Genomic DNA, 25,076 nt, shown 5'->3' with positions numbered 1-25,076 from the left:
AAGAGTCTAGTGGCCACTGGCCACGCGCTCTCCCTCACCTTGTCAGAAGCAGTGGCCAATAGTCGAATGTAAGGGGTGGGCGTAGCAACACATTTTGTCTTTGGTTGAGTAAAAAAGCAACCCAACCAGGGGTTGTCACCTTAAGAGCTATCTTTCTATCTCTCAGCTTGCCCAGCAGCCGCCTACTCTCACCATCTTCCAACGAGAAGCAAGGGAATCAGCAGATCACGACAGTGGAGAGGAAGCAACGGAACCATAGCCATATCTTGGGGGTATGGTGGAGAAGAGAGGAGCATAGCCGGTGTGCGTGGGTAGAGAAGAAAAAGAAATAGTAAAGATTTTCCTCTCTCTCGTTTTCAGGGCAAAGCCAAGGGGGAGAGAAGTCCGCAGCCACAAAAGCGCAACACCAAGCATCTCTCTATCTCTTGGTATATGCAGCCACAAGGAGAAGGGTGCAGGGATTTCTCTATTTCTTTCTCCCTCGGCAACGTCGTAGCACGCCGGTCGTCCCGCCTCATCGCAATGTGCAAGAGATGACCGTCGTATCGACCACCAGCACATCAACGCTAACAACGATGAGAATGGGCGGCACACTCTATGGGACCTCGGTAGCTAGTTTCAATTCTCGCTCTGTCATTTATTTATTTGTTTTATTGTATTTTATTATTTATTTATAAAATAAATAAAAAAATAAAACTTGAAAAATTCGATTCCAGCATGACAAGTGGGGGTAGTTCGCCGTCGTTAGGGGGATTTTCTCATATATTGTTTTTCATTTCCGGCCTATCCCAGGCCGAGCTTGGCCGTATTCGTTAGGCAGTGAAGACTTCTTGTCAAACTGAGATGATGTGATCGTCTTCAAGCTCATGAGAGACTGCAGATGTTCCCACTAACGTAGCTCCTAATGTTTTCGTGTCTGTATATGACCATGTAGGCCCGTCTGATAGAGGACAACATGGAGTTAATGGACGAGCAACCCTTGCAGGCTGACGATACTAACAAGAATTACTCCGAGGACGATCTTCTCGATGAGATGAGGACGCATATAGAGATACTACTCGACCCACGAATGTGGAGTTAAAGGACGACATAGATATCTTGAGGGGGTCCAAAGCCCAGTTGTTTGCAAAGACCAATGCATTGGAGAGAAATCAGACCAAGATTTTGCCCATGCTTAGGAGTATTCATACTCGTTTAGATGCTAGTCTTGCTACTTCTATAGAGAGTGTTGTTACGTCGAGATCTACACTCGGGAGGGTGTATTTTCCTCCTACATAGAACGTAGTGCCTCGAGTAGGATCAAAGTCCGGACTACTTACGAAGCAGTCCTCACAGCAACCCCACTAATCTCCTTAAGAACCTCAAGCCGCCAAGCTTTGGGAAAGAGGAGAAAGAATACAACAAGGACTCGGTAAACATCTTTATGCAGAAGTGGTCACATATCCACAACCTCAGGTAGAGCGCTAGCCTAGAGGAGGTGAAGCCAGCCTGTCGTGATAGGAAAGTCATACAAATGATGGACGAGTTTGGCCAAAAGTGCTAAAATTTCAAGTACCTGGGCAGAGTTTGAAAATATGTTTCGAAAAGAGTTTTTGCCAATGAATGAGTTGCAAAGGTCCTTGCGCATGATTGGGATAAATGCTTGATGCAGACATCTTCCTCATACAGTACATATCCAACTACCGTGAGATTGTGTTGAAATTAAAGGAAACCGATGAATTCTAGACTTACGTGGATTTATGAGAGGCTTACACCCAGACAATGAGGCTTTTGTAGAGCCTAAGCAGTCGTCGACAGATTTCGGTGAGGCCATAAAGTATGTGCAAATTTATGATGACATTTCACGTCGCTCTAAATCTGGGCTTAGCAAGACAGCTGAAGGTAAAGAGGACTCCAGCTTTAAGAGTAAATTCTTTTGGGGTGACAAGGAGCGAGGGGGACAGAGTGAGCAGTAAAAAGGGCAGAGTGGGCAAAGAAACCGTGCCGTTTTTTTCGAGAGAAAAACCAATCTAAATCCACTAAGAAGGAACAATATGAGAAAGCTAGAAAGGAAAATCATGCTGTTTTCGAGAGAAAACCCAATCTAAATCCACTAAGAAGGAACAGTACAAGAAAGCTAGTTTATAGAGGTGATTGTAGGACACACGAATCGCACCCACGCTTGCTGTGCTACCCAGGCAATATGACAGTCATCAATGGGACCACATGATTTGGTCCATTTGTATAACAAGTTAGATGACGGAAGAGTCACCATCATGATTGATGATGGAGAACCTCACAACTTCCTTAACTATGTGTTAGTTAAGAACTTGTGATTGCTAGAGACCAAGAGCGACCATAAGTGCATTGTATCATTGGCTAATGGTCATGATAAGACTGTTTGTTAGCTATGCAGGGCTATGAGACTAGTTTGGATTTTCAGGTCATGCACTTGGCCAAATCCGATATTTATCTAGGCAAGGAGTGGTTATATAACCTCGGCCCTACCCCGAGTCGTAGCTACCAACATATAACAGCCTAAGGTTTGTGCATGAGGAGAGAGTAGTCAGGCTATAGGGTGAGAAGGAGGTTCCAACTGCACCCATGATTTCGTCCCTAGAGTTGTCCCGTGCTATCGACGTTGACGATATACATTAGTTATATATTTCTACTCTCTTGCATCAATTAACTTTCGCAAATGAAATAAATATGAGTGAAAGTTTTCGTAGTTGAAACTAATTTACGTTCTGATAAATTAAATGGCCTTGGTCGAGACCTTTATTTTCCAAAAACCTATTTTATCTTCTTGTAAACAAAACGTAAATACCAAAGCTAAAACTGAGACAATAAAACAAAAGTACGCAGTTGCTTTAAGTGATTTATTATGAGAGTTTAGGGATGTGTTTCTCGATGATCTCCCAGATGGGGTTCAACCATGTAGGGAGCTTGAACATGGCAATGAGGTGCTACCAGGGTCAAAACCTATAAGCAAACCTACTCACAGACTAAGCCACTCCCAGGTAAATGATAGTTAGCTGAGTATATAAAGAAAGGGTTTATATGCCCGAGTTCTTCACCATGGGCATCACCCATTATTTTGGTAAAAAAGAAAGATGGGCAATGGAAATGTGCATAGACTACTGTGCTCTTAATCAAATTACAATTAAGAACAATTATCCAATGCTGCGCAGTGACGAGTTGTTTGACCAACTTAATGGTGCGAAATACTTTTCTAAGATTGATCTTAGATCGCGGTATCACCATGTTAACATAAGGGAATAGGATGTTTCCAAGATCGTATTTAAGACTCGTTTTGGATATTATAAGTTCCTGGTCATGCCATTCGGCTTGATGAATGCTCTAGTAACATTTATGAAGCTGATTGGATAAGGTTTTATGTCCATGTTTAGAAAAATTCATAGTAGTTTTCCTTGACAACATACTTATATATTGTAAGTTGAAAGAAGAACACTTACAGCATTTGTGCTGCTCAGTGTTTAAACTCTTTAGGGAAAATAAGCTATTTGGGAAGGAATCCAAAAGTGTATTTTTACTATGGAGATCCACTATTTAAGCCATATTGTCTCCGCAAAAGGTGTGTGGATGGATCCTGACAAGGTGGATGCCATTGTCAGATGGTGTGCGGATGGATCCTGACAAGGTGGATGCCATTGTCAAATGACCGGAACTTAGAAATCTCAAGGAACTGAAGATTTTTCTAGATATGTTGGGGTTATGCCGACAATATGTAAAGGACTATGCAAAGATTGCAGTCCCCTTAGCTGATGAGTTAAGGACAAAGGATAAAACTATTCCTTGGGGGGGTCCTCAACAACGAAGAAGTTTTGAGAAGCTCAAGGTGGCTCTCGCGAACAGCACTAGTATTAAGCATTGTGGACTCCAATGAGCCGTTTGTTTTGGAGGCAGACACTAGTAGGGAGGCCATTGGGGCGGTTTGATTGAAAACGGGACACCCTGTTGCATTTGAAAGAAAGAAGCTTGACCGTGCCTAGCATGACTACTCAGCTTACGAGCAAGAGTTACTTGCTATTATTCATGCTCTAAAAAAGTGGCGACATTCTTTGTATGGCGCTACGTTTGAGGTCCGGATGTCTCCAATGGCTTTCAATTCAAGGTGAGTTAAAGGGTAGAAAATCTCAGTGGGCAGAGATCCTACAAGAGTTTGACCTTACACTCCGTTACCAAAGGTAAATTTAACGTAATAGCGGATGCATTCAGCCACATGCCAATGGTGAACAAATTGAGTTTCACCACCTTTAACAATGAACTCTTGGAGTCACTATGTGGTCTATGTGAGCATGATTTATCTTCTTTAGAGGTATGGCGCATTGTACGCATTCGTACTTATATACAAAAGTAGCCGCCTCCCTTATCAATATAAGGAGTACTAGTCCGAAGAGATTAGTCGAGGTTTCTGCGCAGGAAGAGAAGTGAGTGCTAGTTCGGAGCGACTACACAAGTCTCTTGGATTATGTATCGAGACAAAGAGCTTGGCGTCACAACCATTTGACACTAATTCACTTGGGGGTGATAAACTTCGTCGGGGGGGGAAAGTATAGACAATATTCCATTCACAATGAGTACCTGCTCTACAAAGGTAAAGTTTGTGTACCAACTATTGGTGATTTTTGGGCCCAAATTTTTATAGAAAGTCATGATAGTCTGAGTGCTGGTCATCCCGAGATATAGAAGACCTATGGACTAGTCAAATGATAATTTTATTGACATAGTTTGTTTAAGGACATCCAGGACTTTGTGCTGAAATGCAGGAAGTGTTAGGTCAATAAGCATGAGCGCCTCAAGGTTGAAGGTTTGCTGCATCCATTAGATATTCCCAAAGGAAAACGAGAAAGTATTTCCATGGATTTCATCACTGGTTTACCTAGAATGATTTTCTTTGGGTAGTGATTGATCAATTTACCAAGATGGTCAAGTTTATACCTACTAAAAGAAGGTGAAAACACTTGAGTTAGCTAGGTTATTCATCAAACATCTCTAAAGTTATATGGCCTACCTGGAGATATAGTCTCTGATAGAGATAGGAAGTTTTATATCACTTTTGGAGGGAAGTCTTCAACAAGTTGAACACTACTCTGAGTATGAGTACAGCTGATCATCCCACCCACAGTCTGATGGTCAGACAAAAAGAGTCAACCAAGTGTTGACATGCTTCGTGCGTATGTCAGTAAAAAATCAATCTAATTGAGAGGAGTACCTATCAGTAAAAAAACAATCCAATTGCTTATAATATTTCGAAACATTCCACGACTGGATTTAGTCCGTTCATGTTGATGTATGGCTTCCAGCCAAGATCTTCTATAGTTGTAGGACTAGAGAAGGAGAAGTTGCAGTCAGTCAAGGAGTTCCTTGAAGACATGCAAGATATGCTACAGGCAAAAAAAGATAGCATACGAAACGCACAAGATCATGCGAAGACGTATGCAAACAAGGATCGCAAAGAAGTAGCCTTTGAAGAAGATGACTTCATATATTTGAAAGTCCCTGCGAAGTTGGAGATTTAAAGACAGGAAAGTGTAAAAAAACTCACCTAGATATTGCAATCCCTTTAAAATCCTTAGGAAGGTTGGTGGATTAGCATACAAACTTGAGTTACCGAATAGCTCTTTAATTCATCATGTTTTTCATGTAAGTAGAATACGAAAAACCGTTGACCATAAGGAGAACGCAATTTCTTCAATCGTTTTGATGGAATTGATAGAACCACCATCTATTTAAGTGGAAAGATTGCAAGGATGACGCATCCTCGTGGGAGTGCTTGTGTACGCTAACCAAAAACTTTTTGGAGTTCGTTTTTGCGAGCGAAAACTCTTCTTAAGGAGGGAGTAATGTTACATAGCTCATAGCAGCTCTACGGGGAGCTTGACCGGCCTCCAAGACCGTCCACCGGAGCATGGATGGCGAGTAAGCCGGGGTTCAAGGGAGAAGCGTAGTTTCATGAGCAATCGGACATGTGTGGAAAAAGCAAACCACTAAATACGTCTAATATCCTCATTCTCTCTATGGCTAGGTGGTGATCCAGAGATCTCCTCCTCCATCATCTATTGGTGGTCGCTAAAGTTGCATGGCATTGATCTTATCGTAATCGTTAGGCCAATGATTATTACATTATTGCATTGAAAAAAGAAAATAGAGATTGTTGTGTATAGAGAAGAACCCTCCAAAAGATTAACAAAATCAACCAACGCATATAAGTAGAGCCTAAAAAGCGTAGGGGAGGATGAGAATTCTTGTAAGTTGTCCACTAATGCTATGAGTTAGAACCCCTCAATTGTGCTATGAATTTCCGCTAAGAGCCCCTCAATTGGGCGCACTTTGCCAATGACCAATTCATATAGTTTCATAGTGACCCATATCATTAGCTCTTCCACCTCTACATACCTCCATCTACTCATTAATCAAGCTAGTGGTGTTATGTCAAAAAGCTTTACAATCCACAAAGAAACAATATACTTTCTCCCCTTTGTGCTTGACTTCCTCAATGACAGATAGCTCTATGAAAAATGAGCTAATAATACCTCTTGCTCCTTCGCTCTCATCCCAATCATTCTAGTATGCAACTCCATAGCTTTGGCCATCAAGTACAAATCCATAGATTTCCATCAAATGCTTGCTTAAATTCGTAGTGTTACTATGTGGTTCCATTGGATCCCTTGCTTTATGGATGCAAATAATGGCATTGGTGGTCTACTAGGGAAGCTCCGATAAAAGAGCTATTCATCTCCATTAGTCTTTCGCCTCATGTTAGCCATTTATACTCTCTTAGCTCTTCATATCTCTTGAATCTGGCCTCCTTGAAAGGGGGTACACTACTTCTGTGCAAAACATGGAGTGGCCAAACTAAAATTGTGTCCACTTTATGGTCGGAATATCTTTAGATAATACACTTAGTAGCTGAATTGTCCCCACATTATGATTGGAATATCTTAGAAATACACTTAGTAGCTCCCCATGAGTTCTTATGGTATGTCCAAAAAGCCAAGAAATAAACTCACTTTTTAAGGCCCAAAGAAAGGGCAAAATAACCCTTATTAGAAAGCGTATCAAAGTGAATTGGGCAATCAATCTTCTTCACATAGTTTAGAGCCAGAAATTAGTTCTCAATTCTAATCCTACATACCATCGTTCATTGAGTCTCACATGTAGTTCAACAATGCTTCATTATGAGTTAAGAGTACATCATAATTAACCCATGATTATAGTCACTCCTTGAAAACTGGGGAGTTCTTGAATTTGTTAGCACCATTGAATTCAAGAGGAGGGACAAACTTGCACTCTTAGAAACATAATATTTGAATATGAATTGATCAATCGTCACCATACCTATGAGGAACATGGCTTTTCACCACCCTCAACTGTTTCTAGCAACTCTTTTTCTCTCTTGGCCCTCGACCGTGTGATCAATATGAGCAAAATATTTACAATGCTCATATTTACAATGTGCACAATGTGAGCTATGTATGCTATTACAAACAAACAAAAATAATTAGCATTTTCTAATTTTCCAAATAGTAGTTATCTCATGTTTCGTTGCTTTCTTCCTATAGCATCAACTGTGGCGTATCTAGTCACATGTACAAAGCATGTAAAGTGATCAAATCCTTGGGACTTGCCAACGTACAAAGACCAACTTTGAGTGTACTGGATACACCTCTGAGAATATGATAGGTAACAGTGCTTGGGAACTTTTTCCTGCATGAAATATGTATAGTTACATGATAAACGCAATTTAAGAATTAGGTTACACTAGAAAAGAACCTGAGAACCTAAATGAAATCGGCTAGACATGCACCATGTAGGGGCTTTGCTATGCATTTCCTCACTGAACTAAAATTACGGTGCCATTTCATGCTTTACAAACATCTCTTCAACCCTATTTTAGTGGAGAGGTTACTATGAATAGACGTAGTCAAGTCACCTAGTTGATTTACCGGCGACTCAAGTGGCACATGCCAAAGTTATCACCTATCTAGGACTTGGAAGCATACCAACTCATTACTCCTCTCATCAGAAGTGATCCCTTTCCAAATTTTACCCTGGAGATATCTCAATCCTTCTGGGCAGCAGAACACAACGTAGAAGTAACTCTCCAAGGAAGCTAGACCTCCATTTCCATACAGTGGGTAAAACACCTCTTTGCAGCTGCTCTAGCAAAGGGAATGTAACTCAAAGAATACCTATGGAAAAAGGGAGGTTCAATATTAGCCGCATAGTTCAAGGGTTTCCATAGCAATTTGATCTTTCAATGCCACAGAGAGCTTACCAAATGAGTGCAAGGAGCTCAACAATAACAGCCACAAACGTAAGAAGCAAAATCCGGAACTGCAAAACTAATCAAAAACCTGTTAACGTCCCTTCACAATTTTCGCCTAACTTCATGTCTAGCAAAGGTTTGGCAAACACCTGCATGGCAGGGAGACGTGAGATTTTCTGAGCACACATGGTTCACCACACATTCATGCAAAACTAAAGATGCATCCCTACATTTGGAAAGTTTAAAGGAAGGTGCTCCAAACAGGCTGCCCATACTTATATGGAAGGCCAGTTACACATGATTTAGAAGATCAAGGATGGAGAACTTGTCAGAGCTTCTATGTGTGGACATTAAGCATTACCTAGTGTGTAGTACACTTCACTTCCATGTGTGAAGTGGCATATTTGCATGTAGCAAGGACCAAGTTAGGCCAATTTTAATTAGATCAGTTCTATCTGCTATCACCTGTACAGCCCTGTGTGCGTTGCAGCAGTGAATTTCTGCTGTACAGCTTGTGTCTATTTAAGGGTGGAGACAAGTTTTACAATAAACCTAAACAACTGTATTGCCAGTGTTTTCGGGCCGCTTTCTAGTTTTTTTTTGGGTGGGGGGAAAGAGGAAAGCGTAAAATACTTGCAGCTTTATGAAAGCTACCCCATATAAATTGGCCTGGATTGCTCCACTCCTTACACGCAGTCCACAATTAAAGTCTCTCCGTGTCTCTCAAAATCTTATAGAATTATTAAGGTAATTATGAGATGGCCTACAAACTGGAAATGCCACCAAGTGAAAGAAATGTTGGGCACCAGAGATAGTTTGGTTTCAGATAATGAACTCATTCAGTTGTAGGATCTGACAAGTGTAATCCACAAAAGCCAAAGTTGATTCTTGACTATCATGAGAGCACCAAAGAACAAGTGTGTTCTCAAGTGGAAGGATTGTCCTAAAGCTGAGAGACTGTACTGTCACGAGCCTTGAATCTCCCAAAAATTTCCTGCATGGAAAATTTGGTTTTGAATAATTTATGGCATGCTTGTTTGTTGTTTGGAAGTGAATTGTGCATGTGTACTCTTTTTTGGGCTTGAATATTGCTTGGATATAAGGCATGAGAATCACAAGTTTCACGGATGCCCGAAAATCGTCAAGACGCCTGTAAATCTAATTTTTGGTTCAATCTATGTACTCGTAGGCTTTTATGCATTTTACAAGTGGTGAGTATGAAACCGAGTCATTATATGTCACGTGCACTCTCCCGAGTGTGACTTGGACACGCTTCTAAGGACGCTAGTAAATCTAATATTTTGGTTCAATCTATGCCCTCGCGGGGGTTTTATGTGTTTTACAAGTGGTGAGTATGAGACCGAGTCCTTGTTCTATGCCACGTGCACACTCTCCTGAGTGTGACGTGGACATGCTTCTACCCATTAGCCAGCTCATAGGTCAGAGTAAGTGCCCAGATTCTTGTGTTTGTAAGCGCTGTTGTGCCAGTTCATTGTAATATTTGTCCACACGCCCAATGAGCAGCCAAGTGTGGACAGAGTATTGGGTTTTTGGGTGAACACACTTAGTTGAACATTATTATTAGGGTTGGTAGCCAACTCACCAACATTAGACACTATATATAGGAGTCTAGGCCTTAGTCATATTCATTCATTGATCAATCAGTCATCGTTGAGTCATTGAGAGCTCAGGAGCAATGCTACCATTGAGTTACGAGTATCTCTATTCAGCATTGTATATACTTCATATTAGTAATACATGGTAGATTAAGTCATCTCTCTCTACTATGTATTGAGCATGAAGAAGCAACAGTTTGTTGAATGGATTTGAGTCTTTGATTAGATGTTAATCGCAATCAATCAATCATAGCACGCTTTTGCAAGCACCCATTTATATTGGTATCACAGCGTCAAGTTTTGCTGGAAGAAGGGCTGCAATTTTTTTTCTCTCATAAGGGCGTGGAGATCCGTCTCGCGAAGAACCCCATCATCATCAGCGTTTTCACTCAAGTTTGTGGTTTTCATTAAACCATGCCAGTGGTGTAAGTGTGGGGCCTATCCCCCAGGCAGGTCATCAATGTCCACCGCCTCACTAGATGAGTTCGATATCTCAACACTTTTGTAAGGTACTTCACTTTGCCATCCTGCATAGACAATGGCACATCTCCAACATGGGCAATTGGATGAGCAGTGTCATCCCCTGTTTCCACAAAACCTGGTCTTTCAAGGTTTTTCATCTCCTTGAACCACTCCCCATGACTTGTCATGTGGTTCGAAGCACTTGAATCAATGTACCATACATCATCTTTATGTGCTACTTCAACATTTTCAGACATGGCATTAATGACATGCTGCATAACAAATAACCTAGCTGTGTTTTGCAAATTCTATACCAGATAGCTCGTGTGTGTGCAAGGGGCACTCAGCCAAAGGGCAAGAAAGAGGGCCAAATGCACCAAGTAGAGGCCGGACACAACAAGCAAGCAAGGAGGCCTGCTGATGCTTCAAACGCAGCCAGAGATCTCTGGCTGGAAGAAGGCACGTCAAGGGGGGTCCAGTGGTGGGCACTCAAAGGCCCGATCTGGAAAGTACAAGGGCGGCAAGATTCAGCGAGGCTGGACCAAAAACGCAGCCCTATTGCACAATCTTCGCTTAGTGGGCGTGCAAGCACAGGTGGTTTGATTGGTATTATCCCAAGCACCATGCTATCAGGTCATTTGCCAATTGTCCTTCTATCGGAGGACACATGGAGACCAGAGTGTTAGCAGTGTCTGCATCCCAGACGAGATTTCTTGAAGAGTCCACAAGATTTGGGAGTCCCTCACTTTTAGGCCGAGAGAGGCAACCACAGCGCTCAACTCTGGACTACAGGAGATCAGCACCCTTCTCTAGAGCGCAACTCAAAACAGACTCACCATGTTCAGAGACCAAGAAAGGAGTCTCCACAGGAGCCTAGCCTCCCTCCAGCTGCCACACAAGTAGACCCCCGACAGCGCATGGGTGGAGTCTCAATTGCAGGCAACCTACACGGAGATCCGATCGATCGAGGAGAGGAGGGTGGGATATCGGTACCATGCCGAGACCTCCAAGGGACAAGGTCACCCGTGAATTCTTTGAGACAACAAGCCCTCACCATCGCAGAGACAAGATTCAGAGGCTGAGGAGCCCAAATGGTACAAAAGAGGCAGACCCAGGTTCGGGCCATAGCCACACGCTTCTTCAATGATCTCATCCCACAGGTGGAGTCAGCGAGGGAGAGTGTTGCACACGCAGAAGCCTTTCTGTATTGATCCACATCCCTAAGCCTGATTAAGAACAAGATGCTGATTACACATGATTAAGATAGAGAGAAGATGTTTAACTGACTTTGACTTTAACTAATATTTTTGTCTAAGCACCTTCACGCTTGATCTCCACTTCCAAGTCTTGCTGAAGAACTGAGCATCTGTTCCACTGCTATCCCCATGCCTTCTTTTCCCTTACCCTTAACACAGCGATGGGTCACTTGCCGGATTGACCATGCTTGTTGCTAGGCCTTTGAAATTGATCTGAGAGCTTAATGATGTACTAGTTCTGCATACATACCCTCAGGGAATGCTTCCTATGGCTTCGCCTGTTGTTGCAGACCACTCCATCTACTACCTTGTGCCTTCCTTGGGACTATGCTTAATGGCTGAGCTTGAATGCTCTTATGCCAATGTTGCATACGTGGAAGCCTTGCTGTACTGATCCACAGCCCTAAGCCTGATTAAGAACAAGATGCTGATTACACATGATTAAGATAGAGGAGAGAGAAGAAGAGAGAGATTGGTGTCAAGGTTTTTCTGTATTAATATGGTAAAAAAAGGTGGCTTAATGTATGTACATCCTTGGGCCTTGGTCAGCCCCGGGGGGGGGGGGGGGGGGGTGACCTTCTAGTCCCTTCATATCTTCTACTGATACTATGCTTGATGAATGATGAGAAACGACTTAGAGGAGATTGCCCGCACGGTCATCGATTGCAATCTCTCCTTCCATGTGCTTAAGGTCCCACAATGGCACAAAATGGTGAAAGCCATTGCGGAGGTGGGGCCATCCCATGGCGAATGGCATGGTATCACCTGCCATGAGATGCACACCACCGCACTTGATGACGAGAGGCAAAGAATCAACGAAAAACTCACAACCGTGCGGGAAGGATGGGCGAAGTATGATTGCTCTATCCTCTCCGAAGGATGGAGTGATCGGAAGAAGAGGGGTATCATGAATATCCTTATTTCATGCGCTCTCTACACATACTTCTTACGCACCGTGGATACCGGAAAGACAGGGCAAAGAACACTGGGCAACTTTATCTATCGTCATATCCAGCAAGGTATCACAAAGGTAAAATTTGAATGACGACTCTATGTGCATTGTGATTTAAGGTTAACTCTCAAGTCTCTAGTATCTCTCAGAATGCACAGCGGAAATGAAGACAATTGCTGTAGAGAGCAAGACACAGATGAAAGAGAGAGAGAGAGAGAGAGAGAGAGAAGCTCTGTAACTCTACTATATACACTACCGAAAATCCTGGAAATGTACAATATGGAGTGTGGGAGCAAGGGGCCATTTTATATGGCCCCTCGCTGCTGGTCAGCCAGCCCATAAACAGCCGACAGCAGCCCTGGCTGCCCACGACCAGCAAAAGGCTCAATCGGCCAGAAGATATGCAGTCGGCCAGCACTGAGGGATAGTCGGGCAGCACCAGAACAGTCGGGTAGCACCAGAAGGCAACCGACAACCCATACACACCTCCAGAAAAATAGGAAAAAATATACAAAGAGTGAGGAAAAATTGGAAGACACTAAAACGGGCAGGCACACCCACAACAGAGGCCCTAACATAGTGTACAAACAGGAGATGACTGCTAACACCCCCTCTCAGCTCCTGGATGTGGAACCAACCCCAGTCAGCTGGAGTGCCGCCGGAGCATAGCCTGAGGTAGAGACTTCGTGAAGAGGTCCGCCACATTGTCCTCCGTCGAACAATAAAGAAGCAAGATGTCACCAGCCAAGATCTTCTCACAAACAAAGTGATATTGTATCTCTATGTGCTTGGTCTGGGCATGGAAGACCGGGTTCCGAGCAATAGCGATACAGCTCTAGTTATCACACTGGATGACCGTTGGCTCCTTCTGTGGAAACCCAATGTCGCCAAGAAACCTCCGTAGCCACACAACCTCGCAAGCAACACGACAAGCAGCCCGATACTCTGCCTCTGTAGACGACAAGGCAATAGTTGGCTGCCTCTTGCTGCTCCATGAAACAGCTCCTGAGCCGAGGGTAAAACTGTAGCCTGATGTAGATCTCCTCATGTCTGGATCTCCTCCCCAATCTGAGTCACTCCAACCTTGGAGTCGAACTAAATCCTTTGTTTCACCTCCAATGGCATAGAAGAGTCCAAGATCCTTCGTACCCTACAGATATCCCAAGATCCGTAACCCTACATCCCAATGAGACTTCAACGGCGTCGGCATAAACGAGCTCAACAGCCCCACAGGAAATCTCAAGTCCAACCAGTGTTCAGCAACCAAATCAATAAACCAACTAGCTTCCAGTACACAGAGGCATCAACTGGCTCACAAGGATCATTCACGGTAAGCTTTGTGTTCGGGTCCATTGGTGATGTGATAGACTTGCAGTTCTCCATCCCAAAGGCCTCAGAGCAACTCATGGACATACCGCTGCTGAGAGACAATGAAGCCCCTCTGGGTCTGCCAGAGCTCCAATCCCAAGAAGAAGTGGAGTAAGCCCAAATCAGTCATCTCAAATTCCTTTGTCAAGGTAGCCTTTGTCACTGCAATGCGCTCCACATGACCGCCAGTGAGAATGAGATCATCCACATAAAGGATAATCAACGTAACCATGCCGCGTTCCTGAAAAAGATATAAGTTAGGATCTGCAACTGATCTCTGAAATCCAGTCCGAAGAAAGAAGGAATCAATCTTCTGATTCCAAGCCCTGGGAGCATACAAGGCCTTCCACAACCTGTAAACCATCACCTTTGATCCTGGAACCTCAAAGCCTGGAGGCTGCTCAACATACACCTCCTCCTGCAGGTGGTGCACCATTAAGGAACGTAGATTACACATCCATCTAAAATACGGGTCACCGCTGAGAAGAAGCAAGGGCAAGAACGGTCCGAATCGTGGTCATCCTCGCTGTCAGTGCAAAGGTATCCTCATAGTCGATGCCAGGCCGCTAAGCATAACCCTTAGCCACGAGTCTGGCTTTGTGTTTGTCCACCGATCCATCTGATGTATACTTGGTCTTAAGACCCATATGACACCAATGACAGACCGTTTCAACAGCCTTGGAACCAACTCCCAAGTTTTATTCTTCTCTATGGCATCCAGTTCCACTTGCATGGCTTCCCTCCAAGTATCCTGTGCAACGGCTTTCTTGACGGAAGTGGGCTCTTTGTCCCACATGATACAAGACATCAAAGCATAGTTTATCTGTAAGAGCTCCGCTGAATGACTTTTGTCTCGAACTCTATGCGATCTTCGAGGTCCGTCCTCTGTGGTCCATTCGGAGGGAAGCTCCGTAACACCGAGCTCTCGAAGGGTGTCTAACAACCACCTGGGTGCTCGAACAAAACGCGGGGCCTCCTGTTTGCTGCGGAGGCTCATCTTCAGCCGCGGTCTCAACCTCCTCAACTGACTGAGGCTGTCCAGCTAGAACAATGGACTGGGAATCATCATCAGAATCATCTCGGTCTCCAAGAAGTGGCGGCTCATCAAAAGTGGAAACTGGAACATGCTCATAAAAAACCACATCTCTCCTAACGACAACCTCGTTCCTCTCTGGATCATACAACCTGTATCCCTTGGAAAGAGAGTTATATCCCACAAAAACAAGCTTTTGGGACTTTGAGTCAAGCTTGCCCCTCTACTTCTTTGGAATGTGAACATATGCATCACTCCCAACTACTCGGAAATGGGAGACATCTGGTTTCCTACCAAAATACGCCTCAAAGGGAGTCATGTTCGGTACTGAAGTCGTCGGAGAACGGTTGAGGATATGGACAGCCGTAGCCACAGCCTCTCCCCAAAGTGAACGAGAAAGATCACGATGCTCCAACATCGTCCTCGCCATCTCCACCACAGTCCTGTTCTTACGCTCAACTACTCCATTCTCTAAAGGCAAACTTGTATTGGCCAGCTCTCGCTTGATGCCATGTTCCGCACAAATGCATTGGAAGAAAACTCTCCTCCTTTGCCAGCCCTAAGAGTCTTTATCTACAAGCCAGACTCTTTCTCCACCATCACATGCCACTCCTTGAACCGAGCAAAAGCTTGGTCCTTCTGTGAAAGAAAATAAACCCAAGTGAATCTAAAACAATCATCAACAAGCAGCATGAAATACAAAGAACCTCCCAAGGATGGCATCTGCATAGGCCCACACAAGTCAGTGTGTACCAACTCCAAAGGTTTCGAAGCCCACCTGGAAGCGTGCTTCGAAAAAGATTCCTTGTGCTGCTTACCACGAATGCAAGAACTACAGCGTCCCTGCCTGCTACCAACATCTAGCAAGCCAACCACCATCTGGTCCCGGAAAGCTCGCCGCAGCGCATCCACATTCCAGTGGCCAAACCGAAAGTGTCATAAGTCACCAATATGAGAGCATGTCAATGAGGAGAGTGCTGAGAGTTTGTATATACCCTGGTCCCGTAGAGCAACAGAATGCTCCTCAAACTCCACCCGGAAGCCAGTCTTGCAAACCTCATGCACTGACAACAGATGAAAACCAAGTGCAGGGACGTACAGAACACAAGAGGAATGCTTCCCCCTTTTGCCATCAGGAATGATCTCCATCCGGCTCTCACTGTGAATTGTAATTGTTGCCAATGAAAATGCGACCTGATTGCCATTTAAGATCCTGAAAGAAGTCACGGGAAGAGTCATGTGCCTGGAAGCACTACCACCAAGAATCCACTCCCGAGTATATCCTTGGCAGTGAGGCCAACTGCCTCCTCGCTAATAGGAGATGAAGCACTGGTGTCCAACATCTCTAAGCCTGCCAACTGGTGATCCAAGAAAATGCTGAGTACTGAGAGGGCAAATGGGACAACAACGTGATGGCCATATCCTCTGACGATATCTCTTTCCCGGCCTGGAGAACCTTCTGCTGAAGAGCCTGCAACTTGTTGATGTGCTCCCGCATCGTCGACGACTTTGCAGGATTCATCACCCGCACCTGAACTTCCAAGGAGATCCTCTTCATGGGTGATACCCTTTTGTACAAAGAAGCCAAATGCTACCAAATCCCTCTGGCCAGCGTCATATGCTTTATGTGATTGATCACCTGTGGTGTGCAATTTAGGAAGATGAAAGAACGGACGCGGGCATTAACACGATCCCATAACTGTGTCTGTGCCTCCCGTTCCTTCTGTATAGAGGGTAACTCTCCATCTTCCAACTCCGGCCGTGGAACCCCAACAACAATGAAATCAGCCAAGTCATAAGACTCCAAAACAAACTCCATCATTACCTTCCATATGCCGTACTTGTTCCCGTCCAACTGTCGGTCCACCGGGAACGTGGGGATTGTTGGGATCTTCAAGTGCTTCTCAGCCATCTCAAGCAAATCTGCCATCGCAAAGGGTTCACAAGGTCTTGTGAAGGTAGGGTCGGTGGGAAAAAGAAGAAGAGGCTGCAAATAAAATGCAAGGTGGCTGTCCAACGGTGATGGTCGCCTTCTACCCGATCTACAAGTCTCGTACAGCCCAAACAGTCTCTAATCAGCACCTCAAATCAGCAAACCCTCATCGTCCCAATGTCTCCACGCTTCAAGCCACCTAGGGCTCTGATACCATGTCAGAATGCACAGCGGAGATAAAGACAACTGTTGTGAGAGAGAGAGAGAGAGAGAGAAGCTGTGTAACTCTACTATATACACTAGAGAAAATCCCGAAAATGTACAATCTAGAATGTGGGGGAAAGGGGCCATTTTATATGGCCCCTGCCTGCTGGCTGGCCAGCCCATAAACAGCCGATAGCAACCCTAGCTGCCCATGACCAGCAAAAGGCTCAATCGGCCAGAAGATATGCAGTCGGCCAGCCAACACTGAGGGATAGTCAGGCAGCACCTGAACAGTCAGGCAACACCTGAAGGCAGCCAACAGCCCATACACACCTCTAGAAAAATAGGAAAAATATACAGAGAGTGAGGAAAAATGGGAAGACACTAAAACGGGCAGGCACACCCACAACAGAGGCCCTGACATAGTGTAAAGACAGGAGATGACTGCTAACAGTATCTATGTTCAAGCTTCTAAAGAATGTCATGACTCATTGCATTTGCCATTGTGTTACATGTCAGTCGGGCATGAAAACGTCAGTCAAGTAATTACGCACAATGCATCCAATTGCGGCAAAATGGGGTGCTTGGTGGAGGCACAGTTCCCATCCATTGTATGGACTCCTTGCGCCTCCCATTGTCTAGACCTACTCATGGAGGATGTAGGGAAGCTAGAGTGGGTGAAGAGGGTGGTCGCACAAGGCCTATCAATTGTGAATTTCTTCACAAAGAAGGTAAAGGTGCTCGCTATGTTCAGCAAGCAAAGCAACTTGGAGCTTAAGAAGCCCTCTTCCACGTGGGTGGCTTCTCTTGAAGCAGCTATACGATGTGCAACTGAAGCTCCAAATGACCATGGTCTCCCCGGATTTCGTCACATGGCTAAGAGAAGAGATGGGGACTAGTGCGGACGAGGCCCAAGCTGTTCAACGGCTATGCATGAGAGAGTTCTTTTGGCGCGAGGTGTGTGCCATTGTCATTATGGTGACTCCCTTATACAGGATTTTGCGCATGGCCGACATGGAGGGCTCCACGTTGGGGCTACTCACCCACTTTATGCAAGAGGCCCTAGTCGGGATTCGTGCGACCACCGTGATTGATGAGGAGGACCCGACATTCCTATGGTGGGGATTAAGTAAACCCAGGTCCCATGGGCCATCTCGATTCTTGCTCTTTATTTTTTCTTGTTTTCAAATCTCTTTCTTTCTCATTAATACTTATTACTTATTACTTTATAACCTTAAAGTGGCCTTTTTGCATTCTATACCCTCTGTAGTGTTCTCTTGTTCTACGTGCTCTCTTGCATATTGTTGCTACCATGTGTTGGTGGAACAATAGAGGGCAGATGGTAGAGAACATGGACACTTGAGAGGGTAGCGTGGATTGCAACTCTACATCGACAACCACTTGTTTGCAATACTGTATTCATATGCATTGGTATGGAAATCTGGTCAAAAATGCCCATGACACTATGTACTTGATTCTCCGAAGATCAATATACTTTATTTGAGGGAGGGGTGGGCCGTTCCGGCTCATTGTGTGTCTCTTGTCAATTCAGCGGGAATAGGCACCACCTGTGGGGGGGCGGGAGCAAGGGATCCAGGCTGTGACGTAGCAGGAGAAGAGAGAGGAGAAGGAATGGCTGTAGAGAAGTGGTCTCCTGAAGCCATGTCTGCAAACAAATAATCCTCCTCTATCTCAGGTGGTCTGCTGACAACCTGCTAAGCACCACTGCTGGAGTGCAAAAGAGTATATAGAAGTACCGGGAACAAAGTACCTCGTCTCAAGCTATGCACAGCAGGAGAAAGAAGAAAGAAAGGGAAGGGAGGGTGGGAATCTGAAAATAGAAGAAGCAGACTATCTCATGGTTCCAATCCTCCGCACCTATGAAGAGGGTTTCAGCTAATAACATGAAAACGCAGAGGCTATGCAGTAATCGCAGCCTGAATAGAATGACTCTCCAGTGGTAAAGGCTGGAAAGCAGCTCTGAAGAAAACGCAGCACTTGAGGCAGTCCCGAGTGGAAACGCAGCTCCACAGAAGAAAGCGCAGGTTCTTGATGAAGAAACGCAGCAGTAAACAGCTCCTATATGCTGTAAACAGTCAACAGCAGTATGGGAAAAGAAACACAAGTCCCTGTAGAGGTTTCCCGCTCCGATACCATGAAAGAATGGGTACAATGCTGTGATACCCACAAAGAAATGATGTAAGAACTGTAGAACACTTTATATGGACAGCAAGCATGAAGGAGAAAAGAAGATCACTGCTGAATATCACCAAAAAAGATAGTACATCATGTGGAGCAGCATGAGGGAGGTCCCGTAGATGCTGCCTATCACTGCAGAAGCTGAAAGGAGAGATAATGATGATGCTAATCCTAGCCACCTTTATATAGGTGGGAGAGAAGCTGGTCGGCCAGTAGAAAAACAAAGGGCTGGCCGACTACGCAAAAAATGCTAAAATAATGTCTAAAAATAGGCAAAAAAATATGTAGTGCCTAGATGCATATGCAGGGCTTCATATGGAGCCAGATACAAGCATTAATGTGCATGGGAACGTCCATTTGGGGATGAAACAATTTCCAACAAAGACTCATTGGGACGCAAGATTGCGGATCTTGCGGTATCTGCAAGGTACGAAGGATCTTGGACTCTTCTACGACATTGGAGGGGAAACAAAGGACCGAGTCCAACTCGAAGGCTGGAGTGACTCAGATTGGGGAGGAGATCCAAACACGAGGAGATCTACATCAGGCTACGGATTTACCCTCGGCTCAGGAGCTGTTTCATGGAGCAGCAAGAGACAGCCAACTATTGCCTTGTCGTCTACAAAGACAGAGTACCGGGTTGCTTGTGGTGCTCCTTGCGAGGTTGTGTGGCTGCAGAAGTTGCTTGGCGAGATTGGGTTTCCACAGAAGAAGCCCACGGTCATCCAGTGCGATAACCAGAGCTGTATTGCTATTGCTCAGAACCCGGTCTTCCATACCTGGACCAAGCACATAGAGATACAATATCACTTTGTTCATGAGAATATTTTTGCTAGTGACATCTTGCTTGTTTATTGTTCGACGGACGACAATGCGGCGACCTCTTCACAAAGCCTCTACCTCAGGCTATGCTTCGATAGCACTCCAGCTTACTGGGGTTGGTTCCACATCCAGGAGCTGAGAGGGGGTGTTAGCAGTCATCTCCTGTCTATATAGTATACCAGGGCCTCTATTGTGGGTGTACCCGCACATTTTAGGTGTTCCCCCATTTTTCCTCACTTTCCATGGTGTTTTCCCATTTTTGTTGAGTGTGGGAGGACTGTTTTCTGGCTGTCGACTGTATCTACTACTGGCCAACTGATTTGGTGCTACCTGACTTGACTGGCCGACTGAGGATTTTTTGGCCGACTGTGTTTTTCCCTGGTCGTGAGCATCTCTAGCCGCTGTCGGCCTGTTTTGGGCTGGCCGACCAGCAGCCTGGGGCCATATATATTGGCCCTGGCCCCCCACACTTGTCTCGTATCATTTCCGGGATTTTCTAGTGTGTATAGCGAGTTTATACCCTCTCTCATCTGCATTTTGCTCTCTACATCAGTTGTCTTCATTTCCGCTGTGCATTCTGATATTGACCCCCTCCATGAGCCTGAGAGCCTTTGGAGTGAGCTTGACATAGGTCCTGGAGACTCTGGCTCTCTAGGAGAGCTGACCTTGACGCGGATTCAGTGGGACCCCGGCAAGTGGGAATGGACAAACCCCTTTAGCCCTGAGAGCCCCACCACCCCCTTTTTTCACTACCATGTAGGGCTAGGCTGCCAGATACAAATGCATGAGATGATGGTACTCCTGCTTCAGCAGACCACTGGTCCTCCCAGGATATCTCACCTAGCTTCCTCAGAGACTACTGGAAGCGATTGTGGGACAGCTACTGACCTCGAAAGATCACTCTGTTCCTCTAGCAGGTAGCTCACATGGAGTTAAGCAGTTGGCATGTGGCTGACCGCTGGTGGTCGTCCAGAGCACAGTGCATGCCGTGCAGCAACCCGCAAGAGTCGTAGCGACACTGCCCCAAAGTGCAGCACGTTTGGCTAAGGATTCTTGACTATCCACCACCTCTTAGGCTTCCTCCCGCATCATCACTTGGGGGGCAGTTGCCAAGGTGACAAAGTCAAGTCCTGGCCTCCACTATGAGGAGATAGCTAATAGCCAGGCTCTCAGGCTCACACATTGCAGGACACCCTCAACTCTCCAATAGAGGCATGGTCCCCCGACAATTGTCAATAGCGGCATGGCACATGTGGCGGGCACGATGCAGTGAGACCATTGAGGGCACCCCCACCCCCCCAATGGAGTCCATCTGTGCCATATGGACAGATATCATTCATACCCTCCGCAGCCAGTAGGGGGAAGCTACAGGGAGATTCGGACCGCATGCAGAAATGTCAAGAGGCCTTCCTTCACATCTGGCAGCAGGGCTCCTTTCTCTTCGACAGTGCAAATGACCTCACTTTGCACTACAGGCCACTGGTTTGGATTCTCCCTCCCTCTTTCTTGTCTGAGGTAGTTCCCTCCGAGAGCGGCCAGCCATGGAGGGACTACCCTCCCCAATGTTTTTTCCTGTTTTGGAGCCTCTGAGCAGTTTTTCATATAACTAATAGAAGGATCTTTTTTACAGAAAAAAAAAGAGATACTAGAAAAGGTATATCCAATTTTTAGCCACAATTTTTCATGTATTGGGGATGATCGACATAGTGAATTAATCTCTAGGACGATAGTCTTCCTATGTCATTCTCTTTCATCCCTTCCTATTCTTTGTATATTCTTAGTTTTGTGCTTCAAAGTAGTCCAAAGAATCACCCTTTCATCATAGCCACTCTAGCATACTCACACATGAAGCACTAGCCTTTTATATGTCACTCTACACAGCTAGTCACTCTTTGGTTTGCACTTTTCACACCGCTCTGCATGTTGATGGCACCTTGCCATGCTCTCATAGACTTGTGTTTGCAACACATTGCATATTGCAGGATCTCAATGAGAAGTGAGCACAATCATCAAATTTATGAAAACAAAGGAGAATTTCTTACATAAAGTGCAGAAAGGAGCGCCAAAACAATGCTGCACACATAAATGACTGTAGCAACTAAGCGCACTGGATCCAGCATCATCTTCAGCTGCTGTGTTGGTCCAATCAGAAAGCATGTGCTGTTGATAGGTACATGGAATCCAATTTAGAAGATTTAAAAAAGTGCCCAAAAAACATTTCTTCAAACCCCACAAACCTGTTCCGAGGTTTTTCTCTCAACAGCTGTACCTCATGTTACCCAACCACATTACCTTTCACGCCAAAAGCTTGAAGATCATGCATAAAATAAGCATCCTTAGCATTATTCCACGAACACATGGTATGAGGTGCTGACACACCTTCCTAAAGAAAGAAGATTGCCGAATGTGAATGTAATCGCAAACTTTACTGGATGGAGAAAGACAAGCATAGACTGCCACCATGCAAAAAATTAGAGTTAGTAAAGACATCAAAAACATAACAAAGCACAAGACAGAAAATGTCAAATCAAATAGGATACAACCTCGACTATCATCACCCATGAACAATCATGTCAAGGCAGCATGACTAAATTAAACACAGGAAAGAGGTGTAGTATTGTCTGCCTAAAGGTTATAATTAGGCTGGCATTAACGAAGAGGCTATGCTATTGGACGGTGTGGCATGACCTGACAAACAAGGACATGCTTGTCATAACCGACACAAAGCCTGTGTGGGTGGATTGCTCATAATCAAGGTTCCCCATTATTCGACGACAAGGACCTCGATTGGGCCATGGCCAAGCTCTAGAGATACACTTGGATAGTGAGGTGGGGTTTGAAAAAGACTGGGTTGAAGTCTCGCACTTGTAGGTGCTCAAGCGTGCACTAAGGGTAGGTGGTAAGATGGCTAGTTCATCTAGCTATGGTCTATGATGCTACCTATTGAGCTACATTGATGGCAGGGACTTGGTAAACCCTACCGGAGAGTAAAGACAAGTGCTTGTTCCATTTGGCCAATGTCAAGGGCGCATGTTTATATATCAATTTATCAATATGCAAGATAGCAGGAGGCAAAGTGCCTTACTCCTTTGAAACTCCAAATGGGGTGATTCATGAGCAGGTGAGAGTCGAGACTGCAGTACGAGTCCATGATGATGTAACTTGGATATTGGAGAGTGCATCTATGGCTATTATGCAGCATCTAATACTTGACAGCAACATGGTGATTGGCATGTTTGGCTGCTCTAGTAGTGCTTTATCGGTTGGCGTGCATCTTGCAAAGTTTTCCACACACAAAATTTAAAAAATTTGTAACATAACTTTAATATTCTGCCAACAGGAGGAGGAATAATACCACTCCGAGAATATCAAATAAATAGTATAATTAAAAATGTAAGAAATAAGGATAAGAATAATTACCAATATGGAGCAAAAGAAGCCAAGGAGGAGACATGCTGCGAAACCGTACAATCTCTGCACCATTCCAATTTCTTTTTTTCAAAGTATGTCTACAGCGATTCACACAAAACACAGATTTCGTGCCCAAAACAACATTCCAAATCTGGAAGGTCAAAACCAAAACGAGAAAATGATATGCACCAATTAAAGAAACTCGAGGTATGGTAGAAAGGGTTATGGTGAGGGTTTTCGTAATAATCTAGCAGGATAGACTTGCAATATGATGACATGTAAAAGTTGTCTTTAGATCTTTCCATGCACAGAATGTCAATTTTTTATTAGGATAAAGGTTAGGGTTAGGGAGGTTAAATGTAATATGTGCAGACAGACCTGTTTGCGGGAGAGGGTGCAGGAGCGATTGAACTCGTCCATGAAGGTGAGGTCCTGGTCCTGCTCCAGCACAAGCTCGTCGTCTCCATCCATTCCCACCAACACCCGGAACTGCCCGACCGCTCCGCTTATCCGATCCATAATGAAACAGAAAGAAAGCAAAACACACAGCGCAGTGTAAGTGCTGTGTTCACTACTGCGCTCAGTTTCGGTAGCTGTTATGAGAAAAAGAACTAGCAATTTCGTAGGAATCTATTTTCTATATATATATATATATATATATATATATATATATATATGAGTGCTAAATAGTTGAACGGAGCGTGAACCTTAGAAAAAAATTAAAGCTCAAAGAGAGGGCGATTAAGGTGTTGAATACGAACTACATATACGATTAAGGTGTTGAATGTGAACTACATATACGATTCCACCTTTCATCTTCCAACACAAAAGACTGCCCCCAAGAGATTTGATATCCCAGTTGTACATGCTTCAATCATAGCTTCAGATATGCAGCCTTTGGGACTGCCTCTCCCCAAAGACTTGTAAAGAAGGGGATAAAGTTTTGTGGATATAATTTTGTAACTTGTGTAGGCCCAGTTTGTAAAAGATTTTCAAGATTATATATATATAATTATTGTTTCTAGCATCTCCACAAGTGGTGGAGGCACGCGAGAGGGTCTAGTGGCATACAAGAGACTCGGTGGTTCCCCCTTCTCTTTGGTCATTTCTTATTGACACCATTTACTGCTGAGGAGTTGGCGAAAGCATTGACGGCACTTCCCAGGGGCAAATGCCCGGGGGCGGACGGGCTTCCAGTCTCCTTCTTTCTTCGACCTCACGGAAGGTGGCCTTCGAGTTGCCTTCAAAATGAGATTATGATCACAGGTGCCATGCCAGAGAGGCTCTCATAGGTCTTGATTCACTTGATTCCCAAGGAGGGTGGTGACAGATTGGAGATCTGGCAGTGGAGACCCATCACGCTTCTAGGGACAGCCTATAAGATCTTGGCCAAGGCCATCAACAGAGGAGACTTCAGCCTTTTCTCCCAGATTTGATCCACGACACTCAGACCGGCTTTATTCAGGATCAGAGCATTCTAGACAATATCTTTACCTTTTGGGAGGCGACAGCTTTCGGCCAGTATGCGGCAACAAGACCTCATTGTGC

At 44.7% G+C, this 25,076-nt stretch overlaps 1 protein-coding gene across 3 annotated transcripts; it reads right to left on the bottom strand.

Annotated features, from left to right (window-relative positions):
- Window positions 1-7,510: 7,510 nt before the first annotated feature.
- LOC147628984 (uncharacterized) lies at window positions 7,511-24,150 on the bottom strand. Of its 3 annotated transcripts, none has more exons than XM_086812177.1 (6): window positions 23,907-24,150; window positions 23,538-23,679; window positions 22,497-22,570; window positions 22,160-22,277; window positions 8,282-8,340; window positions 7,511-8,195 (listed from the first exon to the last, which is right to left on the bottom strand). In XM_086812177.1, the coding sequence occupies exons 1-5, from the start codon at window positions 24,045-24,047 to the stop codon at window positions 8,300-8,302; spliced, it is 516 nt and encodes a 171-aa protein (XP_086668303.1). In that variant the 5' UTR covers window positions 24,048-24,150; the 3' UTR covers window positions 7,511-8,195; window positions 8,282-8,299. The 3 variants fall into 3 exon arrangements, with proteins under 3 accessions (XP_086668303.1, XP_086668302.1, XP_086668304.1); XM_086812176.1 differs by having other exon boundaries at window positions 23,538-23,591; window positions 23,907-24,147; XM_086812178.1 differs by lacking the exon at window positions 22,160-22,277.
- Between the last annotated feature and the right edge of the window lie 926 nt (window positions 24,151-25,076).

The sequence above is a fragment of the Cibotium barometz genome, chromosome 18 (assembly GCF_041138505.1).
Source record: "Cibotium barometz isolate CiBa-2024 chromosome 18, ASM4113850v1, whole genome shotgun sequence".
NCBI lineage: Eukaryota > Viridiplantae > Streptophyta > Polypodiopsida > Cyatheales > Cibotiaceae > Cibotium > Cibotium barometz.
The sequence above is the reverse complement of the archived record's forward strand: the minus strand, read 5'-3'. Positions and strand labels throughout refer to the sequence as shown.

Excerpts from the sequence above, each read along its gene's own strand:
- LOC147628984 (XM_086812176.1), bottom strand. The coding sequence starts at position 24,047 with ATGGATCGGATAAGCGGAGCGGTCGGGCAGTTCCGGGTGTTGGTGGGA. Across the intron at positions 23,592-23,906 it reads GCACCCTCTCCCGCAAACAG|AGATTGTACGGTTTCGCAGC; the intron begins GTCTGTCTGCAC and ends GGAATGGTGCAG. Across the intron at positions 8,341-22,159 it reads CGCTCCTTTCTGCACTTTAT|TTCCGGATTTTGCTTCTTAC; the intron begins GTAAGAAATTCT and ends TTAGTTTTGCAG.